This window comes from Cervus elaphus, chromosome 18, assembly GCF_910594005.1.
Source record: "Cervus elaphus chromosome 18, mCerEla1.1, whole genome shotgun sequence".
Classification (NCBI taxonomy): Eukaryota; Metazoa; Chordata; class Mammalia; order Artiodactyla; family Cervidae; genus Cervus; species Cervus elaphus.
This window is the reverse complement of record NC_057832.1, coordinates 52,852,896-52,876,617: the sequence shown is the minus strand read 5'-3', so window position 1 is coordinate 52,876,617 and position 23,722 is coordinate 52,852,896. Positions and strand designations below refer to the sequence as shown.

Here is a 23,722-nt window from a genome sequence, read left to right as displayed (position 1 = left end):
GTGAGTAATGTTTTGATTAATGGTAGGGAGATATTTTATTTTGAAGATAAAACATTCATTGTATAGTATCCAAAGACGTGTTGCTAATGAATGTTTCCAATCTTAAGATTATTAAAGAATCTTTGCATGGGCTTTCAAGTCCCCTAAACTTCAATAGTAATAATTTCTCCACTGGTTCCTAACTCAGAAACATAGCACACTGTTATCAAGAACATGTGCTCATAGGGCAGTTTATTTCAACTTGAGGATGAGGACAGAGGCATCCCTTCTTGGGGAGATGACATCAGCAGAATTGTGAGGGGGAGTAATTTGAAAAAGTTCTCCAGGTGATTCTGACATGTTTCTCCCAAGGGGAAGTGTTTTTCCTTCCCTTCCCCTCCACTCTTTAAAATCACAGATTTAATTATGGAGCTAATAATTATGAAATGAAATGATTTTTTGACTACATCTTATGATTTTATTAAAGGGATATGTGCATTGATCCATTAATGAAACCAAAAATTCGGAGACTGTCTGAAACTTACCTGGAACAACTTTTTGGACTGGATGATCAGCTGGTAAGTATTATTAACCAAACATTCTACATTATACGTCTTAAGTTTGGATGGGAGCTCTCAAATAGATTTTAGATTTCATGAGGGGTATGAGGTCAAATTGTTTTTGAAATTGAGGACACTTAGGAAAGTGAAGGAACATTTCATACATATATACAGACACACACACAAAGCAACACTCATAGTAACCTCCCCAAATTTCCAAGAAGCATTTGGATAGGCAGTTATTATTCATCTTTCTGATAAGATCTTCCCATTAAATTTCCCCCTTTTTCCTTCTGCCCCTCTCTTGCATCTTTACAATGGTAAAAAAAAAAAAAAAGCATTATGGAAAGCTTTAGAGGAGGATAGTTTCTTTCCATTCTAATCTACTTCCTCTGTATTACATCCTCCTCCATTTTCTTTGCTGTCTGTCCAGGAATTATGCTACAAAGATATGGCTGAAACATTAATAAGACCTAACTTAAAAGTGAGACCAACTTAATGAGAGAAACAACCAGCTCCAACAGTTGGTTTTGACCCTGTAAAGAGGGCAAGGAAGTACTGCAGGATATGGAGACTTTTAGAACGGATTGTGTAACTGAGAGAAGCTAAAATAACAAAAGGCATGCGGGGAGAGAAACAGCAACTTGAATTAGATGTGTGATATCTCTAGATCCCTCACCAGTGTCTCAGTGGGCGTAGGCAGGGCTAGTTGCTGGTGAAGCCAGGCATTGAAAAGTGGAATCAAAGTTATGGTCACAGCGAGTGCTGAGAGCCAGGAATGAACTGAAGAGTCATTTAGAAGGATGGGTGGGGGGGCTTCCCTGTTGGCTCAGTGGTAAAAATCTGTCCACCAACACAAGAGACTCAAGTTTGATCCCTGATCCAGGAAGATCCCACATGCCTCAGAGCGATTCAGCCCATTGGCCACAACTACTGAGCCTGTGCTCTAGAGCTGGGGAACCACCACTATGGAGCCCACGCGCTGCAACTGTTGAAGCTCAGTGCCCTTGAGCCTGTGCTCCGCAACAAAAGAAGCCACTGCAGCAAGAAAGTTGTGCAATGCAGAGTAGCCCCTGCTCACTGCAACTAGAGAAAAGCCTGAGCAACAAAGTCCCAGCACAGCCAAAAAGAAAGTGTTTGTTCCTCAGTCGTGTCCAACTCCTTGCATCATGGACTGTAGCCTGCCAGGCTCCTCTGTCCATGGAATTCTCCAGGCAAGAATACTGGAGTGGGTTGCCATTCCCTTCTCTAGAGGATCTTCCCCACCCAGGGATCAAACCCATGTCTCTTGCATCTCCTACATTGCGGGTGTATTCTTTACCACTGAGCCACCAGGGAAAACAAATAAATTTAAAAACTTGTTTAAAAAAAGAACAAGTTTAAAAAAAGAACAAGAAGGATGGGTAGAGAGTAACATTGGATCCTAACCAGTGTCTGCAACAGAGAGACGAAATAGAGGGATGGGATATTTCTGTCAAGCTGGGATGATTCTGAGGCACCAATACACTGGGAAGAACCCATTTGTTTGATCATAAATGATCTGCATCATGATATGTGAATCTCAATGACTGTATCAAGCACAGGATTTTGATCCACTATGGAGTACAGACATCTGCAAAGTGTGTTCTTGGAAGTGTTTTGGGGCAACCTCAGGAGCTGGAGAGGGAAGATCCAGGGGATGGCATTCTTGGTCCTTTCCTCCTTACCCCTTATTCTCTAGATAGTCCTGCATTGAGAATAATGTCACATGAAAAAAGCTTGAAAACCACTGCTGTAAGATACTAAAATTATTAAAAACCACTGATCCAGAAGGGTAAACATTGTCAATATTTTGAAACTGACCTCATAAAACACAATCAGATTGTGTCCAATGTCTAGCTGGAAGCTGATAGAGAATCTTTAAAAGTTTGCACAGAATTCTAAGAGACACTGTAGCTACTTCAAATCTTAAGTTTCACTTGAAAAGAAATTCTCAGAGATATTTCATGACATTAAAAGTACAAAATATTAGCAGCGGATCCAGGTTTAGCATGGGATATGACAATTCACCAAGGCATAGAAAGAATGCCCACTTCATAAGTCAGAAAAAACAGAAACTAGATATAACTTTGCAAACTGCAAATGTGTGTTGTTGTTCAGTTGCTAAATTGTGTTTGACTCTTTGCAGCGCCATGGACTGTAGCATACCAGGCTCTCTTGTACTTCACTATCTCCTGGAGTTTGCTCAAATTTATGTCCCTTGAGTTGGTGATACTATTAACCATCTCATCCTCCACCATCCTCGTCTCCTTTTGCCTCCAATCTTTCCCAGCATCAGGGTCTTTTCCAATGAATTGACTCTTCACACCAGGTGGCCAAAGTATTGGAGCTTCAGCTTCAGCATCAGTCCTTCCAATGAATATTCAGGGTTGATTTCCTTTAGGATTGACTGGTTTGATCTTGCAGCCCAGGGGACTCTCAAGAGTCTTCTCCAGTCCCACAATTCACAAGCATCAATTCTTTGGCACTCAACCTTCTTTATGGTCTAACTTGCACATCCATACATGACTACTGGAAAAAACAGAGCTTTGACTACACAGACCTTTGTTAGTAAAATGATGTCTCTGCTTTTTAACACATTGTCTAAGTTTGTTGTAGGTTTCTTTTCAAGGAGCAAGCATCTTTTAATTTCATGGCTGTAGTCACCATATGCAATGATTGCTTCCCTGGTGGCTCAGTGGTTATGAATCTGCCTGGAAAGCAAAAGATGCATACAGGAGACTGAAGTTTGATCTCTGGGTTGGGAAGATCCCCTGGAGAAGGAAATGGCAACCCCACTCCTGTATTCTTGCCTGAAAATTCCATGGCCGGAGAAGCCTAGCAGGCTACAGTCCATGAGGTCGCAAAAGAGTCAACCACAACTTAACGACTAAACAATCCCAAGGCATTTTAAATTATAGTACACCAAATAAACATTAGTTTTGTTCCCCCTTCATTTTTCTTTCCTATAGTTATAACTGCTAGTCAGAGAGATTTTAATGTTTTGATAAAAATGTTTTACAGATCACAAACAATCGTAATTTTCCTCATTGATAATTAAGAGTGCTTTGCATGGTTTCAGCATCTTTTATGGTGCAGTCATTTATCATGGCTTCACAATACGCGGTCCTTCACAGCAAGGACAGCCTGTTTACATGCCCATTTTAATAATAAACATTTGTTTGTTATTCTTTGTCAAGAGAAGAATGAATACAAGAAACCATAAGCCAAACAATTATAAAAAGATAAATTGTTCTCATAACAGTAGATAGACAGTTTAACTGTGTGTTCCAAGATGAAAGAATTGTCTATTGTTAAGAAGGAAAAATAGCTTCACAGACTTGATTCTCATTTCTTAGGAAACGAAATCTCTAGATGGGCCTACTAATTATAAGAAGAAAAGGCATTTATAGCATTAAAACATTTTTATTATAGAAAAAACACATAACTCAAAAGTGAGGGTATATAATAATCTCCCTCGTTCAGCTTAAATAATAATCAATATTTTGCCAATTTTCTTAATTATTCTCCTCTCCACCTTTGGTCTGGAGTATTAGAAAGCAAATCCCAGGAGTTGTATTACTTTTACTGGTAAATACTTCACTGTGCATCTTTAATAAGAAATGGCATTTTTAGAGAATATTGTACTCAGTCACTCAGTCATGTCCAACCCAATGGGCTGGAGCCCACCAGGCTCTTCTGTCGTTGGGATTTCACAGGCAAGAATACCAGGGTGGGTTGCCATTTCCTCCTCCAGGGGATGGGACACCACTGAACAACTGAACAACTGAACAACAACAACTCAAGGGGATCTTCTCTACCCAGGGGTGGAATCCACGTCTCCTGCTTTGGCAAGCAGATTCTTTACGACTGCGCCACCTGGAAAGCCCTGACAGAGAACTCAGCACAGTGCAATTGTCTGTGAAACGCAATGAAACGAGCAATAATCCCTGAATATCATCTGGTACTGACTACATTCAGATATATATATATAGACTCCATAATCAGTCCATATTTGGGTTTTCCAAATTGCCTCAAAAATGCCTTTTTACATATGGCTCTGTTAAGTTGAAATCCATACAGGGTCCACATATTATACTTGGTTGTTACATATTAATATCTAATATCTCTAGTAATCTGCAATAGTTCTTTCTTCTTTTTTTCCCTTGCCACTAATTTATTGAAGAAAATAGACCACCTGTCATATAAAAGGTCCCACATCCCATTTCCTTTAATTCCTTTCATTTGTCCTGTTTCTTGTATTTCCTGCAAGTGTGCAGGTAAATCTACAAACCTGATATTCAGGTTTGTTTTTCTTTTTGTTCTCTGGTAACAAGAATACTGCAGAGCAGATGTTGGGCTCCTTCCAGTGCATTGTATCAGGAGGCACCCATGGTCTGCTTGACCCACTTTTAATGAATCTTGATTCCTACAGACATTAACTAATTGGTTATTAGTTTCATCCTATAATACCTATATAATGGTTTTGAAATAACTATACAAGAGGACTACTAACCATAGAACTATGGAAAGCAGTTTAAGAAAATTACTCAGTTCTTTTTGCTTTGAAGATGTATATATCCTACCTGGTATTTTCATTAAAATAATATTTTTTTGTTATTTAAAATAATAGTTGTTTGTGTTGATGGTCATCTTTTATTTCTTTGCTATAATTATGCTTTTTCAATTATTTTTAACATTACATGATGGCAAAATCAGAGCAATAAAATGAGGAGTATTCAGGGAAGTACTGCTTCCTTTCCAGCCTCTTTATTTACTGTATTCCATCCATTTCTCTAGGTAACCAATTTTAGTAGCTTTTAGTGTATCTCCCCACTGTTATTTTTGAAAAAAATGTGAGCAAGTACACTGTATCCCCCTTCCCTTTTACTTCTTACACCGAAGTATCAGACTGCATATAGCCTTCTATTCTTGCTGGCAGAGAGAGCACTTTGTTACCAAACTTTAAATGAAAGATACGGACTTAAAAAAAATCTTACTGATACAACAAACGAAGCTTAACTATGAAAAGGAAATTTGGGGTTTTAATACTTTGGGAGAAGCACACAGACCTTGTTCCCCAAACAAGATAACCATATCCTATATCCTTGCTGGTTTACAAAAGTATTCATTTTCTTGTGAGAGTGGGTGGATTACTATTTCCTGAGCAGGCATTAAGATAAGTGTCACTGTAATCTGGAAGGAATAAAAATTTAAAAAAATACAAATAATGAAGATATGCAGATATGCATATGAAGATATGGAGATGATACCCCTTTAATGGCAGAAAGTGAAGAGGAACTAAAGAGCCTATTGATAAAGGTGAAAGAGGAGAGTGAAAAAGCTGGCTTAAAACTCAACATTCAAAAAACAAAGATCATGGCATCCGGTCCTATCACTTCATGGCAAATAGATAAGGAAAATGTGGAAACTGTCAGATTTCAATTTCTTGGGCTCCAAAATCAATGCGGATAGTGACTGCAGCCACGAAATTAAAAGATGCTTGCTCCTTAGAAGAATAGCTATGACAAATCTAGACAGTGTATTAAAAAGCAGAGACATCAGTTTGCCAACAAAGGTCCTCCTACTCAAAGCTATGGTTTTGTCAGTAGTCATGTATGGATGTGAGAGTTGGATCATAAAGAATGCTGAGCAGTAAAGAATTGATTCTTTCAAACTGTGGTGCTGGAGAAGACTCTTGAGGGTCCTTTGGACTACAAGGAGATCAAACCAGTCAATCCTAAAGGAAATCAACCCTGAATATTCATTGGAAGTACTGGTGCTGAAGCTCCAATACTTTGGGCACTTGATGCAAACAACCGACTCATTGTAAAAGACCCTGATGCTGGGAAAGATTGAAGGCAAGAGGAGAAGGGGGCGACAGAGGATGAGATGGTTGGATGGCATCACTGACCCAATGGACATGACTTTGAGCAAACTCAGGGAGATGGTGAAGGACAGGGAAGCCAGGCGTGCTGCAGTCCACTGGGTCGCAAAGAGTCAGACATGACTTAGCAACTGAACAACAACAACAAATGAAGATATGAAACTAGATTCATACTGTTTACTTTAGGATAAGTTTAAGTGTAAAGTTAAGTAATAGTAGCTAATGATATGGCATAATGTATGTTTTTCTGCTATGTATGGCATTTGAGACTTCTAAAGAACATCTTTGTAAGGTTTTAATCTCATTTAAGTTGTTTCAAGGAGTTTCAGTTCAGTTCAGTTTAGTTCAGTTCAGTCGCTTAGTCATGTCTGACTCTTTGCAACCCCATGAACCACAGCATGCCAGGCCTCCCTGTCCATTTCCAACTCCCGGAGTCTACCCAAACCTATGCCCATTGAGTTGATGATGCCATTCAAGGAGTTTACCTAATAAAATTTGCAATAGATATTTACATGTTTAACAAAAATGGATTTTTCCAAGTGGTACTGAATTAAATATGTTTATTAAACATAGCTCTAAAATACAAAAAGTAGTCACTGTTTCCTTCCATGTACAAAAGCCCCTTGAGCATTAAATAGTCTTTCAATAATGCTGAGGTCAAAAAATAAAACTACTCATCATGAGAAATCTAACATTTTATGTCATGCCATGATACCTATGTTAGACCCTGCTCACTTCTTCATTAAAGGCATGGTTTCTTTTTTACTATTAACTTTTATAGCCTATGAAAAATAAATATTTTAGAACTGGGAGGGATTTAAATTAATTCACTCCACCCTGTCTTATTCTGTTCAGGATGCTGTAATGAAAATATCATAGACAGAGTGGTTATAAACAAGAGAAATTTATTTCTAACAGTTCTGGAGGCCGGGAAGTCCAAGATCAAGGTACTGGTAGATTTGATGTCTTGAGAGCCTGCTTCCTGGTTGATATACTGCCATCTTCTTGTTATAATCTTACATGGCAGAAGGGGAGACTGAACTCTCTGGGGTCTCTTCTCTAAAGACACACTTCTTATTCATGAGAGCTCCACCTTTATGACCCAATCATATCCCAAAAGCCCCACTTCTAAATACCATCCATTATATTGGGGATTAGGTTTCAGCATATGAATTCTGGAGAACATAAACATTCAATCATGTAACATGCCAGGCTGGATGAATCCCAACCTGGAATCAAGATTGCAGGGAGAAATATCAACAACCCAGATGTGCAGATGATACCACTCTAATGACAGAAAGTGAAGAGAACTAAAGAACCTCTTGATAAGGGTGAAAGAGAAGAGTCCATATAGTCAAAGCTATGGTTTTTCCAGTAGTCATACCGATGTGAGAGTTGGACCATAAAGAAAGCTGAGCAATGAAGAATTGATGCTTCTGAACTGTGGTGCTGGAGAAGACTCTTGAAGAGTCCTGGACTGCAAGGAAATCAAACCAGTCAATCCTAAAGGAAATCAACTCTGAATATTCATTGGAAGGATTGATGCTGACGCTGAAACTCCAATACTTTGGCCATCTGGGGTGAAAAACTGACTCATTGGAAAAGACCCTGATGCTGGGAAAGACTGAAAGAAAAAAGAAAAGAAGGCAAGATGGTGGGATAGCATCACTGACTCAATGGACATAAATTTGAGCAAACTCTATGAGACAGTGAAGGATAGGGAAGCCTAGTGTGCTGCTAGTGGTAAAGAACCTACCTGTCAATGCAGGAGACATAAGAGACAGGGGTTCAATCCCTGGGTTGGGAAGATCTCCTGGAGGAGGGCATGGCAACCCACTCCAGTAGTCTTGCCTGGAGAGTCCCATGGACAGAGGAGCCTGGCAGGCTCCAGAGCATGGGGTTACAAAGAGTCAGATACGACTGAAGCGACTGAGCACACACGCAAATAAAGTAAGTGTCTTACAAAGTTTAAAATTAATGGGACCAATCACTACTGACATTAAACAGCCATGAATTTGGTATGTTTGTAAGCTAGAATTAATGATTTGTAATGGCATTTCATTATCCTTTCATTTATTTCAAAATTTCCCCATAAAATTAATTAATTGATTAAAAAATAAAATTTCCCCAGTTCTCAGCAGCCTGGGATACAAGTAAGAGTACTGATTTGGCTCTCGGCCTTAGCGCCATCTTTTGAGAAACCTCTGCGCCATGAGAGCGAAGTGGAGGAAGAAGTGAATGCACAGGCTGAAGCGTGAAAGAAGAAAGATGAGGCAGAGGTCCAAGTAAACCTGTACACCCATGGAAGCCACAGAAGCAGAGACAAGGGAAGCCAGAGGCCAGGGACGCTGGTACAAATTGTGGACTGCATGCCTACTATCTAGAACTTCTCAATGGATCTGGAACATCTATGGCCATTCTGATCACCTTGACCACCTTTGAGAGACCTACCTTGCTCGTATCAAAGCCGTCCCTTTTGATCCTTTGCCCTGGACCTGTGATAACTATGGACTAGTTCTCTTCTCAGTTGTGGCTGAATGTAACGTGTACAATAAATCATCTCTTTTGCTGTCTTAGCTGAAGAAAAAAAAAAAAAAGAGTACTGATTTGATGTTGTAGTTTAGTCATTAAGACACGTCTGACTCTTTTTGCAACTGCATGGACTGTAGCCCACCAGACTCCTCTGTCTATGGGATTTACCAGGCAAGAATACTGAAGTGGGTTGCTATTTCCTTCTCCAGGGGATCTTCCCGACCCAGGGATCAAACCCATGCCCGCATTACTAAGCCACCAGGGAAGCTCAACATCTCATTGCTAACAGTATTGATATCCCAAATTTCACTGCTTCCAGCCCCTATCTGGGTAACACAGAGGTTGGTTTTTCCTTAAAATTCCAATCAGTTGCTCCTGGGAATCCCAAAGCTGTTCTGTGTGAATTCAAGAATTCCAAGATTGTTTCTGTCCCAAACCTGTGAAACCATCTAAAGGTGGAGTCGTAGTACTGCTATTCTTGACTTCCTAAGAGCTTTGGTGTCTAACTTGAGGTGGAGCTTCAGGCTCCTTTAACCACAAATCCTTGTGATGCCAAAATAGCACTCCTTTCACTGGATTCCTTGCTCTACTCAAACCATACCTGGTGGTCACACTGTTCAAAAGAGATAACTTTTATAACTTTTCTGAAGATGTCTAGTAAGTCAAACCTGTACTTTGAGTCTAAGGCCACATTTATTTACATGCCCCCCAAATATTACCACCGTCTAGCAAGGACTTAAAACCTTCCATTCATTTTCCCACCAGTTTTGAAATAAAGCGCTTCTTGATAAAACTTTATTTTGAGGGTCTGCATTATTTCAAAACCTGGCATAATGTAAGATTTTGGTAGGTAATACTTTTATATCACATGATTTCCTACTTTCAAAATTTAAAGTCCCATGAAATTTGATGGCACTGTGCTGTGTGTGCTGTACGGAAGTGGGGGAAATGCCTTGCCTTATTTTGTGTTGTACACCTCATAAGAGCAAGTTTTTGGATTTTGCTGTAGTCTCTTCTCCATAAGGCTCAGACCCACAATCCATGGGGCTGAGACAGATGTCATGCAGCTCCCCCTGCACCAACCCCGAAACTCTGATTTTACTCCTCTGGATTCTTTTCCCGCATGAAGATCAGAATTTAGTAAAGAAAGACTTCGATAACTTATGTTCTCCCCTCACCACAGACAATTTACTTGTAATGCCCACTAAAAGCAAGAATTTTCAAATGTCACTGAACATGAGGCAGAATATCAGGGGGCACACAGGCCTTTCTTATATGCCTAAAATTGACTTCATGATTAACATGTGCATGCTGTATCTATTAACTTATCAAAGCATTTACAGCAATGAGCAAATGAGAAAAATGCTTGACTTAGAAAAGTAGAATTCTGAATTCTGGGAAGTTGGTATGTATTTGAACCAAATTTATCTCTACACTCAATAGATAAGACCATGATAGTCCCTTGGACTGCAAAGAGATCAAACTAGTCAATCCTAAAGGAAATCAACCCTGAATATTCATTGGAAGGACTCAAGCTGAAGCTGCAAAACTTTGGTCACCTGATGCAAAGAGCTGACTCACTGGAAAAGACCCTGATGCTGGGAAAGATTGAAGGCAACAGGAGAAGGGGCCAGCGGAAGATGAGATGGTTGGACAGCATCATTGACTCAATGGACATGAATCTGAGCAAATTCCAGGAGATAGTGAAGGATAGGGAAGCCTGGCATGCTGCAGTCCATGCAGTTGCAAAGAATTGGCCATGACTTAGTGAGTAACTCAACTGAATTCCATCACCTCCACTAGCTTTGTTCGTAGTGATGCTTTCTAAGGCCCACTTGACTTCACATTCCAGGATGTCTAGCTCTAGGTGAGTGATCACACCATCGTGATTATCTGGGTCATGAAGATCTTTTTTGTACAGTCCTTCTGTGTATTCTTGCCACCTCTTCTTAATATCTTCTGCTTCTGTTCGGTCCATACCATTTCTGTCCTTTATCGAACACATCTTTGCATGGAATGTTCCCTTGGTATCTCTAATTTTCTTGAAGAGATCTCTAGTCTTTCCCATTCTGTGGTTTTCCTCTATTTCTTTGCATTGATCACTGAGGAAGGCTTTCTTATCTCTCTTTGCTATTCTTTGGAACTCTGCATTCAAATGGGTAGCTTTCTTTTTCTTCTTTGCTTTTGGTGTCTCTTCTTTTCACAGCTATTTGTAAGGCCTCCTCGGACAACCATTTTGCCTTTTTGTATTTCTTTTCCATGGGGATGGTCATGAGCCCTGTCTCCTGTATAATGTCATGAATCTCCATCCATAGTTCATCAAGCACTCTATCAGATCTAGTCCCTTAAATCTATTTCTCACTTCCACTGTATAGTCATAAGGGATTTGATTTAGGTCATACCTGAATGGTCTAGTGGTTTTCTGTTTCTTCAATTTCAGTCTTAATTTGTCAATAAGGAGTTCACATCTGAGCCACAGTCAGCTCCTGGTCTTGTTTTTGCTGACTGTATAGAGCTTCTCCATCTTTGGCTGCAAAGAATATAATCAATCTGATTTCGGTGTTGACCATCTGGTGATGTCCATGTGTAGTCTTCTCTTGTGTTGTTGGAAGAGGGTGTATGCTATGACTAGTGCGTTTTCTTGGCAAAATTCTATTAGCCTTTGCCCTGCTTCACTCTGTACTCCAAGGCCAAATTTGCCTGTTACTTCAGGTGTTTCTTGACTTCCTACTTTTGCATTCCAGTCCCCTATAATGAAAAGGACATCTTTATTGGGTGTTAGTTTTAAAAGGTCTTGTAGGTCTTCATAGAACCGTTCAACTTCACCTTCTTCAGCGTTACTCGTTGGGGCATAGACTTGGATTACAGTGATACTGAATGGTTTGCCTTGGAAACAAACAGAGATCGTTCTGTCATTTTTGAGACTGCATCCAAGTACTGCATTTCAGACTCTTTTGTTCACCATGATGGCTACTCCATTTATTCTAAGGGATTCCTGCCCACAGTAGTGGATATAATGGTCATCTGAGTTAAATTCACCCATTCCTGTCCATTTTAGTTTGCTGATTCCTAGAATGTTGACATTCACTTTTGCCATCTCCTGTTTGACCACTTCCAATTTGCCTTGATTCATGGACCTTACATTCCAGGTTCCTATGCAATATGGCTCTTTATAGCATCGGACCTTGCTTCTATCACGAGTCCCACCCACAACTGGGTATTGTTTTTGCTTTGGCTCCATCTCTTCATTCTTTCTGGAGTTATTTCCCCACTGATCTCCAGTAGCATATTGGGCAACTACCGACCTGGGGAGTTCCTCTCTCAGTATCCTATCATTTAGTCTTTTCATACTGTTCATGGGGTTCTCAAGGCAAGAATACTGAAGTGGTTTGCCATTCCCTTCTCCAGTGGACCACATTCTGTCAGACCACTTCACCAGGACCCATCCGTCTTGGGTGGCCCCATGTGGCACGGCTTGGTTTCACTAAGTTAGACAAGGCTGTGATCCACGTGATCAGACTGGCTAGTTTTCTGTGATTATGGTTTCAGTGTATCTACCCTCTGATGCCCTCTTGCAACACCTACTGTCTTACTTGGGTTTCTCTTACCTTGGACGTGGGGTATCTCTTTACGGCTGCTCCTTACCTTGGACTGGGGGGTATCTCCTCATGGCTGCCCCTCCTGACCTTGAACGGTGGAGTAGCTCCTCTTGGTCCTCCTGCGCCTGTGCAGCCGCCGCTCCTTAGACGTAGGGTAGCTCCTCTAGGCCGCAGCCCCTGACCTCGGATGTGGGGTAACTCCTCTCGGCAGCCACCCCTGACCTTGGGTGAGGGGTAGTTCCTCACAGCCACGCTTCTGCACGGTTTGTCACAGTGATGGTGTAATCACTCACCTAGAGCCAGACATCCTGGAATGTGAAGTCAAGTGGGCCTTAGAAAGCATCACTGTGAACAAAGCTAGTGGAGGTGATGGAATTCCAGTTGAGCTACTTCAAATCCTGAAAGATGATGCTGTGAAGGTGCTGCACTCAATATGCCAGCAAATTTGGAAAACTCCGCAGTGGCCACAGGACTGGAAAAGGTCAGTTTTCAGTACAATCCCAAAGAAAGTCAATGCCAAAGAATGCTCAAACTACCACACAATTGCACTCATCTCACGTGCTAGTAAAGTAATGCTCAAAATTCTCCAAGCCAGGCTTCAGCAATACATGAACCATGAATTTCCAGATGTTCAAGCTGGTTTTAGAAAAGGCAGAGGAACCAGATATCAAATTGCCAACATCTGCTGGATCATTGAAAAAGCAAGAGAGTTCCAGAAAATCATTTATTTCTGCTTTATTGATTATAGCAAAACCTTTGACTGTGTGGCTCACAATAAACTGTGGAAAATTCTGAAAGAGATGGGAATACCAGACCACCTGACCTGCCTCTTGAGAAACCTATATGCAGGTCAGGAAGCAACAGTTAGAACTGGACATGGAACAACAGACTGGTTCCAAATAGGAAAAGGAGTATGTCAAGGCTGTATATTGTCACCCTACTTGTTTAACTTATATGCAGAGTACATCATGAGAAACACTGGGCTGGAAGAAGCACAAGCTAGAATCAAGATTGCTGGGAGAATATCAATAACCTCAGATATGCAGATGATACCACCCTTATGGCAGAAAGTGAAGAGGAACTAAAAAAGCCTCTTGATGAAAGTGAAAGAGGAGAGTGAAAAAGTTGGCTTAAAGCTCAACATTCAGAAAACTATGGTCATGGCATCCGGTCCCTTCACTTCATGGGAAATAGATGGGGAAACAGTGGAAACAGTGTCAGACTTTATTTTTTTGGGCTCCAAAATCACTGTAGAAGGTGATTGCAGCCATGAAATTAAAAGACGCTTACTCCTTGGAAGGAAAGTTATGACCAAACTAGATAGTGTATTAAAAAGCAGAGACAGGGGACTTCCCTGGTGGTCCAGTGGCTAAGACTCCTCACTCCAAATGCAGGGGGCCTGGGTTCGATCCCTGGTGGGGAACTAGATCCCACATGCCACAGCTGAAAGATCCTACGTGCCCCAACTGAGACCTGGTGTGGCCACATAAATAAATACAAAAAATTTAAAAATAAATAAATAAATAAATAAAAAGCAGAGACATAACATTGCCCACAAAGGTCTGTCTAGTCAAGGCTATGGTTTTTTTCAGTGGTCATGTATGGATGTGAGAGTTGGACTGTGAAGAAAGCTGAGAGCCAAAAAATTGATGCTTTTGAACTGTGGTGTTGGAGAAGACTCTTGAGAGTCCCTTGGACTGCAAGGAGATCCAACCAGTCCATCCTAAAGGAGATCAGTCCTGGGTATTCATTGGAAGACCTGATGCTGAAGCTGAAACTCCAATACTTTGGCCATCTCATGTGAAGAGTTGACTCATTGGAAAAGACCCTGATGCTGGGAGGGAATGGGGGCAGGAGGAGAAGGGGAAGACAGAGGCTGAGATGGTTGGATGGCATCACCAACTCAATGGACATAAGTTTGAGTAAACTCCGGGAGTTGGTGATGGACAGGGAGGCCTGGCGTGTTGCGATTCCTGGGGTCGCAAAGAGTAGGACATGACTGAGTGACTGAACTGACTGACTGAACTGATCTTCTAGAAGTCTGTTCCTATCTCCCTAGGCCTAATTCTACTTTCCAGATGCAATCACTGCTCTCATTCTCTTGTATATCTTCCAGAGGTAGCCTGTGCATTCCATTTATTTCTAATGCTTGTTATTTCATGTCTTTCTTCATTTTAGGTGACTCCAGAATTAATGATAAAAGCATGTAATTTTTATAATGGGCGTTTACTGAAGACCCACTTTTAGTAAGAACATGAGTTTTATATATTATTCCCTCCTCTTTGTGTTCTTATTCTAGAGATTCTCCACATGAAGAACAATTCACTTTTGGCCAGTTGTACTGATTTTATCTATTTAATCTTGTTTTCACCATTTTATATTATATATTTCTTTTATACTTATTCAGCTTTTACTTAGTTAAAAGATAGTCTTTGCTTCTTCAAGATACCACTTTGTCTTTTTTAAAATAGAACTTCAAAACTGAAAGTACAGGTCTATAATCCCCTTATCTGAAATCCTTGGAGACAGACATATTTGGAAATCTAGATTCCCTTTCTTTTTTTTTTTTTTTAAAGGTTCATTAACTTTTACTAGATGTTAACAGCAAACAGAAGAACAAAAGGGACATAGTGGATATTAAATTTTGGGGTAGCTTCTGTGGCTGGCCACGCAGAGTCCTACACACCTCTCCAGCACCACTCACCTGGAGAAGCTGCTGTGGATGCCAGCTACTGCTTTTCCTCCCTTCCCAAACAGATACAGCTTGGTCTAGAGCTGCACTGCCCCATAAGGAGGAGACTAGATTCCCTTTCTTAAAAAATTTTTTAAAAAGGAAATCTCTGTACACACTGTGTATTATATAACATCTTCAGTTGTGTCTGAGATGGCACACTGGAACCAAACATATCTGAACACATTAGTATTTCTACAATAAAACGTATTTGTATATTCTTGCTAAGGGAAATGAAGAAATACTATGAACTGTTATGTGTCAGATTCTGAGAAGTTTTGATGCAAAATATAGGTCAGGTCTAGCTTTGCCTCTAAATAGGTTATGGGAGAAGAAAAAAAAAAAGAGTTTCAATTTCAGAGCTTTGGGGGCTTTAGAAATGTATACAAGGGAAATGCAAGCTTCAAGAAAATGCAAGGACTGACTGTAAATAAAACAATGCAAATAATTTAACAGCTTTCTTGAAGCTGTGGTTTTTGAGGAGGTAAAGGAGGCCCAGTATATTACTTCTGTCTCTGTTTATTTACTAATGTATTACTGTAACTTCAAAATATTATATTCCTGTATTTTCTGCTTATAGCACATGGAAAGAGATAGCAATACCTCTTACAAATGAAGACGAAGTTCTGGCTGAAAAAATGGAAGCAGCAATAGTATATGACAATTTCAGACTTAAAAAACATGTATTACATCACTGGCACTCTTATGTGAAAAATAGAAAAGAACAACTTAGAGGTAAATCCTTATACAGTAACAATTGGTTTTTGTTTTCATGGATCCAAAGTTTCAACAAACTTAACAGTTAAACATAATTTTTACTAGAGAATTTATTATTTTTATGTCTATAATACTGTCATGAAATGTAAAGTCACTAATTTAAAGTATTTAATGAGATTTGTCTCAAAGAGTTTTAGTGTAATAGAAAGCAGGCATATTCAAAATAAAATTCTATATCTATTTGTGTGATATATATACAAGGTTCAATATAAATAGGGAGCTACTATTAACTTTTTTTTACAAAATAAAGAGTTGGGATAGAAAGGTAGATGGACAGTTAGATATCAAAATTGTTTTTTATAAAGAGCTCTTTATTCTTTATATTTCATTTAATGAATTTCTGAGAAAACTTAAAGAAAAACAATTTTCTTTTACTTAAACCCTTGATAGTTGTAATGAGCGGACAGTGCATGTATGTGCTCTTTAGAGCAGGAATAGAGATTTCATGCAGCTAACTACATATTGACCTGTTTATGGCTGCTGCGAATCAGTAAATCCTTTCCTCTTGATTGGCTCCTATTGGTACCTCAGAGTAGACTCTGATGATTTTAACATAAGGGTGGTGGTGGTGGTTTAGTCGCTAAGTTGTGTCTGACTCTTGCAACCCCATGGACTGTAGCCCACCAGGCTCTTCTGTCCATGGATTTTCCAGGCAAGAGTATTGGGGTGGATTGCCATTTCCTTCTCCAGGGGATCTTCCCAACCCAGGAATCGAACCCAGGTCTCCTACATTGCAGGCAGATTCTTTACCGACTAAGCAGGTAGTGGGTCTTTATTTCTGAAAGGAAGCAATTAGCTATAGTTAAGAATGGTGTCCCCAAGGCCTGCCTTAATCATCCTCCTTCCTGGCTTGGCCCCTATGCTTGAGCTTTGGACCTCTGCTTACATATATATATATATATGTATATATATGGCAATCTATTTAATCACAGGGTATATAAAAGTACTATCTCATGACTCTATTTCTATGAATAAATCTGGAAGTTCTGGTTTTATAAAGAACAGATTTGTTAAAAAGGAAATGCTATATAACTTGGCATTTTGCTACATCTATAATATCTTAATTTATAAGGGCAAAGGTGATGTTTACAAGTTAATGAAGTCTCAGCAGTACTATATATTGCTGTCAAAAGTAATCAATTTCAGATGCAATTAAAATAAAAACTATCAGACACAGCATTGTTTCATATTATAAACCTGATAGAATATTAATTATAATACTGTGTAATTATATACAGTAATCTAATGCATTTTCTTCAGATGCACTATTGCGGATACAAAAGATGTTCCACTGCTACAAGATGATAATTACCCTAAATAAATGGAGGGATAGAGCAAGACATAAGTTTAGAAAGAGAGAAGATGAGCTGGTATGGCATATTGTAAACTTATTTTTTTTAGAAACTGAACTTTGCTGTTACATTGATGTTGTCTCAGATAACAATGCTATGTGTGGAAAACACTAACAACTTGAATATTATATACTTTTAGTGGGGTCCTTGTTCTTTTAATTTAATAATCTAAATGCCTCCTCACTTACCCAAAATATTTCCTAATAAATTTTGCTCTTTCATTTGAAGTTCAACATCAAGGAAAAATCTTCTTAACATTTCCCTTAAATTTGTTGATAAAGACACTAAGAATTTTGTTTAAGCAAGTGTTTAGGTGGAAATAAATGTTTAAAGTGGAAGAGAAATGGTTTGCTATGATTATAATAGAAATAAATGATAAAGACTAAATTTATTCTTTTCCAGATAAAATCTTAATACTAAATTATCTTTAAAACTATTAAATTTCTACACTTGAATCATTCTTAACTGGGACACCTATTAGAAATTAAAGCAGTCAAAACAGAGGATCCAAGCAAACTCCTCCAAACTTATAATAATAAAAACATCTCTAGTTTGCTTTAGCTATCAGTATAGTAGATTATAATTTAATGTTTTTTTAGAATATTCACAGTAACTACTAGGAACAGATACAGAGACATGCTGGAATTTTTGTAGTTACATTATTTAGTATGTAATGCTTTACTATTAGTCTGAAATATAAAGTCGGGATAAATAGAAAAGAGAAAAATAGGAAGAAATTAAACCCCGTTTTATGGTTCCTGGTGAAAAGGTAACTGCGTGACCAGGCTGCCATTTATATCCCCTTAAACTGAATGTCCCTGAGAGAAGGCAGAACTGTTCTCTTTAGCCATCCCCATATACTAAACATAATATTTTGTAGTAATTGATATATATATATAAATATATATGATAGTGTATATTATATATGACAGAGTAATAGTATCCTTAATATAAGTGAAAGTAGTGAAAGTGAAGTTGCTCAGTTGTGTCCAACTCTTTGCGACCCTATGGACTGTAGTCTACCAGGCTCCTCTACCCATAGGATTTTCCAGGCAAGAATACTAGAGTAGATATGCATTAAATAGTTAATTGAGTATTTTAAAAAACTGTTTTATTTTAGCTATGTGATTTCTTGGCCTAACAGCACTACTGCATTCACTAGGGTGGAGTGAGGATGAGGTGTCCGCTGGGAGGAGAGAGCCATGCGCCAGCTCTCCGTCGTGCGCTCTCCCTCAGGCTCCAATACGCACACATATTACAGCAAACGCGTGTGTGTGTGTGGGTACAGCACTTCTTTGCCCTTTAGGGTTTTTTCCTTGATTATGCACTTTAATGAATGTATTGAAAGTAAAAATGGGGATTTACTGTAATGATACATCAGGCAATTCTCCAAATTCTTTCCTTCTGACATTTTTTAAAGAAAAACATTTATATATGTATACATATATATATATATATATATATATATTGTTTTTTTCCATTTTTGGCCATGCCACACGGTTTCTAGCATCTTAGGTTCCTCAACCAGGGACCTTAAACCCGGGCTCTTGAGAGTGAGAGGGTGAAGTCCTAACCATTGGACCAGAGAAGAAGTCCCCTGACTCTCCTCTTATAGCTCCAGGGTAACCCTTACCCTTCCATGCCCCAAGTATCAGTTCTGTCATTACCAGAACCTTGACTCTGTGGGTTTCAGCTTTCTCATTTCTACAAGAGAAGGCTGGACCACATCTTCAAGGTGACTGCCTATGCCAGTATTGTATGACAACTAGTGGAAATGATCTATAATGCTTTGGTGGTTCAGAGACTATTACATATGCTCTGGACAATGATAATTTATATAATGACAATGATGATAATGTTTATTTGGTGCTATCATTGTATCAAGCATTGTGCTTTATTATGTGTCATCTCATTTAGTCCTTACAACAATTCCATGGAACCTGTAAATTATTTTCATGGCAGATGCTAAAGCATGAACTTCAATTACAAAAATTCTCCAAGTTAAAATTCAAAACAAGGTCTAAAGAAGAACACGTTTTTCCTGAACAATTTGTGTCTGAAGGCTTTCTTGTAGGTGGGATTACTGAATTTGACATTTCACAGTTACCCAAAAGAGCAATATTACAGGTTCGTATGAATTCATGTCTTAACTAGTTGTTTTGATAATTTCTTAAAGGGTGGTTTTATGAACCTTGTATGAATGATGGAAACCATATTTTGAAGAAAAAATATTTTTTACAACTACCTTTGGGTTATCTCAGTTTTTGAAAGTCATCCATTTGGATGGCTGTAAATTGTTATAATAATCAAAAGTGGAGAAATTAAAGAAATAGTAAATAAGAATGAAAAAATGTCCTTCTTTTCTTCCTTGTTCAAGAACATGTTGTCATTTAAGGTACAACAGATTTTAGATGCTTCACTGCATACCTTTTAATTTCTAATCCCTAATCCTTTAACCTTAGTGTTACACCTACACTCTGGAATGTAAATGGGGCTTGTCATAAAGCAACTTTCAGTTAGTTAAATATATTTATGCCCCTCATCTTTCTTCCTTAGATTGTGAGTTTATAAAAACAAGAATCATGTATCTATATCTTATAACTCATTGAATTGATCTCTGAAATGTAAACCATAATTCCAACTACTGGTTATATTCTGTCCTATTTTGATAAATATGTAATCCCTATTTTGTGGGACTACCTGATAAATGGTGGAAGAATTGTAAAATATCACCTTATTTTGGTTGATGGCAGATTTACATTATAAAATCCCATGTAGTAAACCCATCTTTCTAAATGTGGAACTGAGCTCAAGTTATTTTGGGGAACAAGATGTATACCTGTATATATATTTCATCTCGCACTTTATGTATAGCACAGAGTCAGAATGAGGACATTTTTGTCCACTGTTTCTTCTTTATAAATTGCCTGTTCACATCTTCTTTGTGTTTAAATTGGAATTCCTATAATTTTCTTACAGCTTATAAGAGAACCCTTTATATACTGGTAGTTTTCACCTTTTGTCTGGAATATATTTGAAATTTTTTTCCCCTACACTTAATGTGCTGTGCTTGGTTGCTCAGTCGGGTCAGACTGTTTGTGGCCCCTGTGGACTGTAGCCTGCCAGGCACCTCTGTCCATGGGGATTCTCCAGGCAAGAATACTGGAGTGCCATGCCCTCCTCCAAGGGATCTTCCCAATCCAGGGGTCGAACCCAGGTCTCCCGCACTGCAGACAGATGCTTTACCGTCTGAGCCACCAGGGAAGCCCTTAATGCCTACACTTCATGCTTGCTTTCAGTTTTGCCCATGGAGTCTGACCAGAGAAAATTTAAAGCTTTATGTAACAAAATCCATTACTATTGCCCTGATTATTTCTTTTTATGTCATATTAATATGTCATTCTTAGCTATTTTTCTAAGCCATATCAAACTCCTTCCTAAAATTATGTAGCTGGTTTTTCTTTGAACTCCTATATGTTGACTGCTAATGTTTGCTTACATTGTAAGCACCTGAATTTTCAATTCATTTCAGATTATGCCTTAAAATATTTTTTATCACTTTACATATAAGAACCTAGCAAGAGTATGCTTTCATCTTCCTCTTCCTGTGCTTCATGCTATTATTTCCATGTACTTTATTTTTATGTGTTTATAAACCCTACACTAGAGTTTATTTTTCCTTTAAAGAGTCAATTATATTTCATCCAATGTGTATTTTTAATGTTTAGCAATCTCAAACAGGAAGGTTGCAAGTGCAATACAAAGTACTTTTTTTCCGAATGATTTGAGAGTAAGTTGTTGACATGATAACCTATGACCCCTAAATATCACTGGAGTTTTCACTATATACAAGGGCATCCTCTTGAAGTTAGCCATCAAAATCCTTGGATCTAATTTGGGTATCCCCAGTTGTCCCAATAATGCAAAAGGATGCAATCCAGAATCACACAAGAACAGCTGATTACCATGGCCATTTGTCTCCTTGAGTTTGCCTTTCTTTAATTTTCATTCCCTTGACATGAAAATCAGGCCAATTTTATTGTAGATCTCTTATTTTAACTTGTTCTGTTTTCTCCAGAATAGATTCAGGTTGTGAATTTTTATTAGAAATACCACAGACATTAGACTGTGCTCTTCTCACTACATGATACAGAATTTGGATTTGCCCAGGACTGGTGATTTCACAGGTGATTGCTTGTTTAAGGTGGTGTCTGCTTCTCCACTATTCAACTGCCCTCTTTGAAATGGATATGCATTTTGCGAGGAGGTGCTTTACAATTATGTAAATATTCCCATTCCTCATCAACCTTTCAGTTTATTTATATCTGTATGACTCATGGTTTTCTATTTTATTCAATGAGATATATAATCTGTTACCAACACTATTTATTTTGAAGCTCAAATTCTTCCAGATTCAGAAGTAGGAGTCCTTTCAAGTTCCCTTCTATGTCCCTTTGACACATAACTATTATCCTCTGAGCACTTCCCTACTTTATAGCACAGCATGATATCCCCAGATAGTTGGTACCAAAAACAGATTGATTATATGCAGCCGAAGATGGAGAAGCTCTATATAGTCAGGAAAAACAAGACCTGGAGCTGACTGTGGCTCAGATCCTGAGCTCCTTATTGCAAAATTCAGACTTGAAGAAAGTAGGGAAACCACTAGGCCATCCTCTTGTCTTGTTCAGGCTCTTATATCCCACAATGGCTGTCCCTCCTTAGGGACTTCCCCCTCATTCCTTGCAGACTCCAATACCCTACACGGTTCTTCCACAGGGACTAGTGCCCTCTCATTCTGCTTGTCTCCGTCTGTGCTGAGCAGATGTCCTCTTCTTGGGCTCCAGCATCCCACAGTGAGCCATGCTTCCTCATTTGTCTTCCTTTTTCCACTGAGGCTCTGATATTCTACTGTGGGCCATTCCCCCTTGGGGACATGGGGGAACTGTCTTTACCTGTTCCCCCAAGGGACACCCTCCTTACCTGTCTTGGTCTCCAAAACCCTGTGCAAGGAAGGCTGCTCCACTGAATGGATGCTCCCCAAGTTCTGATGCCTTGCTTTGGGCAAACAGAGCCCCCATGAGCCCCTCACCTTGGCACAGATGCTTCTTTCGCTTGGACCAATCTAATGGCTTAAGGATTGAACTGCGTTGAAAGAAGAAAGTGAAAGGGTAGTGGAAGGGATCTTTTAATGAAATTAAAGATACAGAAAAAAGTATTTTCTATTTTTCCACAAATTGATTGATTGTGGTGTTCTTTCTTCTAGTTTAGATTTGAGTTTTCATCTGGAACCATTTTTCTTCAGCATGAAGAACCTCCTTTAACATTTCTTGAAGCACATTTCTGTTGGTGCTTAATTTTCTTAGCTTGTATTTTCTCAACCTTTAAAAATTTCGTTCATTCCATTTAAAAGATGTCATTCTATTATCTTCTGTATCATTGTTTTAAATGAGAAGTCAATGGAATATTTTTCTTTATATGCATGTGTCTTTTTCCTTTCTTGTTGCTTTGAAGACTTTTATTTTTATTACTGAATATTCAGCAAGTTGATTTTGATATGCCTTGTAGTTTTCTTTGTGTTTGTCTTTCTTGGAATTCAGTGAACTCATAGATATATATGTTTATATTTTTCAGAAAATTTGGAAAGTTTTCAGCCATTATTTCTTCAAATATTTTTCATTCTTCTTTATCTTTCTGGGACTACACATACACATACATTAATTAATACATAATTAATTGCACATACATTAAACAACTTAGTATTTCCCCACATTTCACTGAGTTCCTTTTCCTTTTTTAAGACTTTTTTTCCTTCCTGTGCTTCATTTTGAATAGTATTTATTGTAATGTCTTCAAGTTCAGCACAGTAAATATGCAACTGTTTTTTAAAAAGTCATTAACTTCTGTTTAATTACTCATAAAATTAGCCCAAAAAGGCACCAATGATTTGTATAGTAGATGGCCTGCAACATACTGCTGAATTTTGGAAGTAGGATGAACTTACAATGTTTTAAAATTCTTACTAGCTTTCATTAACCTGCTTTTTCTTCAGCTACCTTAAAAGGGGAAAAATGCATCCAGTCAATCTTGAGTTTAGAAACTTTTCAGGAAGAGACAGAGAGGATGGCTGCAATAAACAATAACTTCCTCAGAATGTAGAGCAAGGAAATTTTTGATTATTAGTGACATTTGGCTAAGTTGCTTCAGTCGCGTCCGACTCTGTGCGACTCCATAGACGGCACGCATGCATTGGAGAAGGAAATGGCAACCCACTCCAGTATTCTTGC

The 23,722-nt window shown here is 38.7% G+C and overlaps 1 protein-coding gene across 1 annotated transcript in view; it reads left to right on the top strand.

Annotated features, from left to right (window-relative positions):
- The window catches only part of FBXL13 (F-box and leucine rich repeat protein 13), a 209,643-nt gene that overhangs the window by 16,214 nt on the left and 169,707 nt on the right, over window positions 1–23,722 (top strand). Inside the window, exons 3-7 of the mRNA XM_043871784.1 lie at window positions 467–557; window positions 14,754–14,821; window positions 15,887–16,041; window positions 17,344–17,453; window positions 19,398–19,562. Coding sequence (XP_043727719.1) covers window positions 467–557; window positions 14,754–14,821; window positions 15,887–16,041; window positions 17,344–17,453; window positions 19,398–19,562 — 589 coding nt within the window. The remainder of the gene's footprint in view (window positions 1–466; window positions 558–14,753; window positions 14,822–15,886; window positions 16,042–17,343; window positions 17,454–19,397; window positions 19,563–23,722) is intronic.